The sequence below is a fragment of the Mycetomoellerius zeteki genome, unplaced genomic scaffold, assembly GCF_001594055.1.
Source record: "Mycetomoellerius zeteki isolate Tzet28-1 unplaced genomic scaffold, Tzet1.0 scaffold40, whole genome shotgun sequence".
Taxonomy (NCBI): Eukaryota; Metazoa; Arthropoda; class Insecta; order Hymenoptera; family Formicidae; genus Mycetomoellerius; species Mycetomoellerius zeteki.
This window is the reverse complement of record NW_017257392.1, coordinates 153,133-159,132: the sequence shown is the minus strand read 5'-3', so window position 1 is coordinate 159,132 and position 6,000 is coordinate 153,133. Positions and strand designations below refer to the sequence as shown.

At 43.1% G+C, this 6,000-nt stretch overlaps 1 protein-coding gene across 6 annotated transcripts in view; it reads right to left on the bottom strand.

Moving 5' to 3' along the window:
* Nucleotides 1-527: 527 nt before the first annotated feature.
* Nucleotides 528-6,000, bottom strand: part of LOC108726222 (amyloid beta A4 precursor protein-binding family B member 1-interacting protein) — a 144,574-nt gene continuing 139,101 nt past the window's right edge. For all 6 annotated transcript variants that reach the window (XM_018453668.1, XM_018453669.1, XM_018453671.1 and 3 more), the window contains 7 exons: nucleotides 5,832-5,987; nucleotides 5,135-5,368; nucleotides 4,427-4,656; nucleotides 4,158-4,310; nucleotides 3,399-3,911; nucleotides 2,886-3,260; nucleotides 528-2,807 (listed from right to left, as the gene is read on the bottom strand). In XM_018453668.1, coding sequence (XP_018309170.1) covers nucleotides 1,443-2,807; nucleotides 2,886-3,260; nucleotides 3,399-3,911; nucleotides 4,158-4,310; nucleotides 4,427-4,656; nucleotides 5,135-5,368; nucleotides 5,832-5,987 — 3,026 coding nt within the window. In that variant the 3' untranslated portion in view covers nucleotides 528-1,442. The remainder of the gene's footprint in view (nucleotides 2,808-2,885; nucleotides 3,261-3,398; nucleotides 3,912-4,157; nucleotides 4,311-4,426; nucleotides 4,657-5,134; nucleotides 5,369-5,831; nucleotides 5,988-6,000) is intronic.

The window sequence follows — 6,000 nt, the reverse complement described above, 5'->3', positions numbered from 1 at the left end:
GTGATCGCAAAAGACGCTCTAGTCGCATAGAAGATGTCCGATAAAGTTGTCTTCTTCACTGTTGAAACACGTGCGCTGCGAAAAGGTGGGTCGCTTCCAATTCGAGCTGAGATCAATTTCGCTTCGCGGCGACTTTCTCGGCATTTCTTCGAGCGCTGCGATTTACGCATTACAGAACATGCGTTCCTTTTGTTATCATACTCTTTGAGAGTATAGTCCGAATCATCAAGCTTTTTATTTCGAAAAATTTAAGAAGTAAGCGAAAACTTGAGATAAAATATATATAGTATGTTACATACATTTATTACCATTTTTATCATTAGAATATATGTTGTAAAATATTTTCGCGATACTTTCGAAGTAATATTCTCTCGAAGTAAATGCCAAATGAATCATTTTTTAATTAAGTGTCGGATTTATAAAATTATTAAAATATTAAAAATTATATTCAAAGATGTTAATGATTATTCTTGACCAATTATTTCATTGAATCAAATTTGAGAAAACTTCAACAGATTATATTCGTATATATATATATATTTTTATTTTATATCACATCCAAGTATATTTGAGAAAATCGCAGACGAGGCAGTTAGCGGTTATAAAATTTGCGTACAAACAGAACTCTTTATTCTGCATAAAATCGTCAGTTAGTCTCTACGTCTTGCCTAAAAAAATCGTGTGTTTTGTCGCGTTGCTTCTTATCGTCTCCTCTTCTTCCTCATGCAATCTTTAGATCGCGAAAACATGGGCGTAATGCTTAAGATTTATATCACATCCTTCGTATGTGCGGCAGTGTTCCATATGTATTGATCGGCCATAACGCCATCGAATCTCTGTCGCGGGCTCGAATTCAGTTCAGTTCGTTGCTCGATTCAAAAGAGCATCATTCATCTTCTGGTTCAGCTCCAAGCGGCAGTTGCTTTACGCGGGTCAAGGAGAACTTCTGGTAAGGACGGTTCATCGACATTCATTCTCTTGCACTTGTAATTTGTCATGATAATCTCTAATTTTTCGTAATTTCATTGTTGATAATTTGAGCGATTCTTTCTCATTGATATCCATATAGATAAATTATGTCAATTCAATTCTACAGAACCGTTTAGAATTGAATTAACGAATATTCTCTTTTTAACGTGCCACGTGTCCAAACAATTTCTTCTCTCTCGATTTCTCATTCGACTCTCGAAATCCAGCACAGAGTCCGGCAACGAAACCATACAGTTTATTTTTTCCTGAAGAAGCATATCTTCCAAAGTTTTTTCTTCCATTGAAGATTCTAGCAAATTAGAACGATGAATTCGATGTATCTGGCATCCCGAAACAATGACTAAACGTTGCATTGACGAAGCCGTCTCCCGCCTTCGTTCTCACTCCTTCCACCAGCCGCAAAGACAGCAATACCATCGCCTATCAGGATGGGGCTGGATTATCTGCTATTGTCAGTGCATCGCCCTGGTGGTGGTAAGATGCGTGGTTTCGGCCCTCTTGGGCGGTGGTGGTGGCGGCCGTCTTTTGCCGGCGATTGCATTAACAATGTTCATGCTGCGATTTTCATCTGCGAACCTCACCGTCTGTCTGGCCGGGCTGGACGCGTATTCGACCGGTCCGTGGGGATCTGTCGCGTATACATTCTCATACAGATTATCCGCGCCATAATGTTCCTGTACCCAATTGGACACGTTGGTCTCCCTGTAGTCGGCCACGGCAGGCGGTGGATCTCGAAAACCGAGTACCTCGTGCGGTGTCGTCGTTGAATCTAACTTGCACTTCTGAGCAACTTGCCACTTCTTTCTCATCACTCTCTGGAGATCTTTGAGGAAATCGCCCGGCGGCGCCTGATCAGACGCTGCCAGCTTCTTCGGTGACGTAAGCCTGGTGCTGTCGGATCTTCTAGGCGGCGTCGGCTTCCGTTGCGGCAATGCGGGACTGCCGGGTTCCTGTTGGGGTGGCAGATTGAATGAGATCTTCTTGCCGGTTCCGGTCTTCGACTTGGGCGACGTCGGTGGTTCTTGGATAGTCACTCGTCGTTGCGGCTGTGGACTGGAGGCGGCCTTTAATTCGGCCAGATAAGGTGGTGCTGCGTAATGACCAGTTCCTTGTTTCATAGCACTGCGTCGGACGGTATCCATGTTGGGATTTGGCCTAATCGGCTGGATCGTGTTATGATGACCGGTCTGATATATCGATTCAACCTTGGAATTTTGCCGACCGAGACTCTGGGAATTGGTAAGTGGCGGTTGAGCACCATAAGCCGGCGGTGGTACGAAGGGTGGTGGCGTTGTGAAATTAGGCGAGTTTGGGGTGTAGGTCGGCGTACTTGCCGTCGATTCTGGATAGGAACTGTGCGGAGAGGATACGGAATTGGCGGTGTTGTTCGCATGAGCATTCGGGGACGCGTTCGAATTGTAATTCTGGACTGAGTTGCTGTTTAACGCGATACTATTTGTGTACATCTGATTGGCTTGTGACCTGGGGTTAGGATTATGCGTGGGTGTGCTCTCGGGAGTCACAGAGTTCGTAGGGGTGGACTGTTTGGGTCTAGCGCGACGTATCGTTCCGGTTTCGCCGACAAGCGGACTGGGCGGTGGCGGTAGAGACGCGAGACTCAACGAGGAACCCGTAAGCTCCGGCGTGTTGCAAACCGGAAGTTCACCGGGCGCTGGCGGCGGTGGCAGAGAGTCCAGCGAGAGATTCGATCGGAACATTTCGGGAGGTGGTGGCGGAAGTGGTTCGCTATCGGACTCAACTTCTTCGGCAACTCTCGACGGCGATGGTGGCGGTGGCAGCGAGGTAATCGAATCCATCTGTAGGATACAAATTTTTTTCGTTACATATCGAATATTAAATCCGTTCATATTAAATTCCTTAGTAATATCAATTACCATGCACGTTTGTATCGGACTCGTCGGCGTTTTCGATTCCTGACTCTCCGATCTGCTGTATCCCATAGGACTCGCTCTCTCTCTCACTGGCGTGCCAGGAGGTACTGGGCTGACTGGTGTCGCATTTCCAGATCTATGATGTCTTTTCAATGTTCCGGACCCGTCGGAATCAGTGCCACTTCGTCGACGACTGTGCCTTCTAGTCAGCGTACCGGATCCCGAACTTGTCGGGCTTGGACAGGAGTCTGGTTCATCTCGAACAGTTTCGCCGACCTCCTTCAATTGCCTCGTAATTGATGTAAGAGGCAATTTCGGATTCATAGACGGCTTCCGCTTTATCGTACCGGTTGGAAATTCACCGCATTCGAAGGCCACCTAACAATTAATATGCAAAAATTAAATAATTGTATCCGGTTAAATAATTATGATATAGCAATAGTAGTATGTAATAACAATATTTTTTAATGAATTTATTGTTAATACGAACATGAAATAGCGTTTAATTATATTCACCTCACAACTACTCGGTGCCCCGTCAGACAAACATCCACTGGAGCTAGAACTGCTCGCTCTGCTCAGCCTGCCTTCGTTGTTGTAGCTCTGCCGTTGTTCCGAATTATAACTCTGTCTTTGACCGTCGTATTGCCGCGTCGTAGCAACTGTCGTTTCGTTGCTGTGCCTTACGTTCTCCGCAAACTGTCTGGCGTTGTCATTTGTCGTATTATACTGGGTCTGATTTGGCGGTGCAGCAATTGAACTGACCGAGCACGATCTGGCGTGTGCCAGTAAGTCCAAATCCTCCTGTGCCAGCTCGTCCACGAGCGCCCGATAATTTTCCATTAGCTGCCTGCCGTATTTCGCCACGCGAATGCCAACCATCCATCGCTCCAAAGATGCATTATCTTCCGCGCAGAGGAATTTAATGTACTTGGTGGATTTGGGCTGTTGCAGTCGTGGATGCTTTACGGCGAAGCAAAAGTCGGTAGGCGCTTTGTATTTCTTTCGCCAGCCAACGCCGTAATAAACCTGGTTTACAATTAGCGAATCCTTTATAGAAATCGACTCCCATGATATTAATGGATGCAGGATTTTATAGTAAATAATAAGAAAAAGATCATATAATCTTATAAGATAAAAAAGGTATAATAGATGCACGATACTTGCGATTTATTAAAAATGATCGTAAGACAAGAATAGAATAAATAAAGCATATTTGAGATCAGTATTATATGATGTATCGCTGGTTGAGAAAGAGTATATAAAAATATAAACCTGATTAACGTCGAAGGTTGCCAGACAGACGAGGTCTCGAGCGGTGCGCGCCTTTTCCTTCGGCCAGTAATAAAGACCGGAGGCTCGTAAAATGAAGTGATACCTCTTCCAACCCTTCTTGCTGTCCGATTTCAAGTACAGCGGACCCTCGACCTGGAAGCAAATGGTAATCGATGCAGAGGAGAAGTGGAATATATGTCAACGAACTCGTTGCCGTCGTTCGGTTCGGTTGCCAAGACGCAATGAGATCGTAAACACGTCTCGCTTACCTCGGGTACGCCGACGTTGCTGCTTGAGAAGAACTCCTCTAATAGAATATTTCTCGAGTGGTCGTCATACTCGCCACCGCCGCGATCTGTGGGACCGAGAAGGAATCGCTCGGGTGTGAGGAATAGCTGTGTTTTATCCGGTCTTTCGACGAAAAGCAACTTATTTTTGGAATCCCTGGTCCATAGTAGAAGATTTTCCACTAATAATTCGTGATCCTCGTAAACCCTCTCTGAAAGTTTCATTAATATCTTATTATCTTATTGTTAGTCTGCAGGTTAACACCGATAGTAAAATAAAATCATTTCCTGAGGCTTACGATGTATTCCTTTCAGAAAAAGTTCCAATAATATAAAGGAAGAGAGTAAATATTATTCTCACTATTATGATATAATGACACTGAATGTCATTTAAAAGTGTGTAATATATTTATATTTATATATACCTTTAATATCACGTTGATAATTTTATAATATATTATATATAGAATTTATCTAATATTTCTTTTATTATTTTAAAAACCTTTTACATAAATATATATATATAAAAAAGGCATTTTAAGCAGTAGGAAATATCGATTAAAAATGAGGATGTCAACATTAAAAATTAATGTCGCGTGTAAATATTGTCTGTTTGAGAAGAAATGTTGCATCATTAGTCTAGCAATTAGCGGTCGGCAAATACAAGAATTATCTTCTATTAAGACTCACCCATGAACAGATCGGGCAAGTGTTCGACCACGGCCCACTTCGGATCCATTGGAACATGGTTTTTGTCTGCGAGCAACCTACACACATGCGCGACGCTCATCCCTTCGTCGACCAAGAGGCTTTTACCGCTGCCGTCCAGCGTAAACGCTTTGATGAAGAGCTTCTGTACGCTCGCTTCGCGCATCTTCTCCAGCGCCAGGCGGATTTTCTCTGCCTTCGCTTTGCTCGCAGTATCTGAAGAGATAATTACAAACAAAATTACTCAAGATACACAGACTGCTATAAATACAAATAAAAATAGAATAAGTAATACTAAGTGAAAATCGGCTGGAAATGCTCAACATTTAGCGTAAATAAACGAAGAAGGCTATATTCGGTCAAAGCGAGTCTTGAGACTGAATAATATTATATTTTTGTGTGAATATTTACAATTTCCAGTTCGAACAAACTGCGGGCCAATTATTTGTTGGCCTTGACAGTCCTAAACTGAAGCTAGAGGATATAATATTACAAGTTAAAAATAGAATGAGAAATAGAATACTTACCGTTCAAGTGGTTTAATCAAATAAAATGCGCATACGTAAAACAAACGAAAATTTAGAAAATCGAGATTTAGTATTTAAATTGATCTCAATTAATTAAAACGATTCAATCAGCATTCTAAAGTTATCGATCGCAAAATAAATTAAAGACTCACCGACAAACTGGTGCGATTGCTGCTGAGGAGCTGTGTGCATGGCGGTCTGAGGTGGCTTATGTCCGGAACCACTACTACTCGCCGAACTTTCGCTGGACAACATGGACACCGTGTCTGAGAACGCACTGTCATTATCAGGACTATCAGTGCGCATACCTATAACAAGATC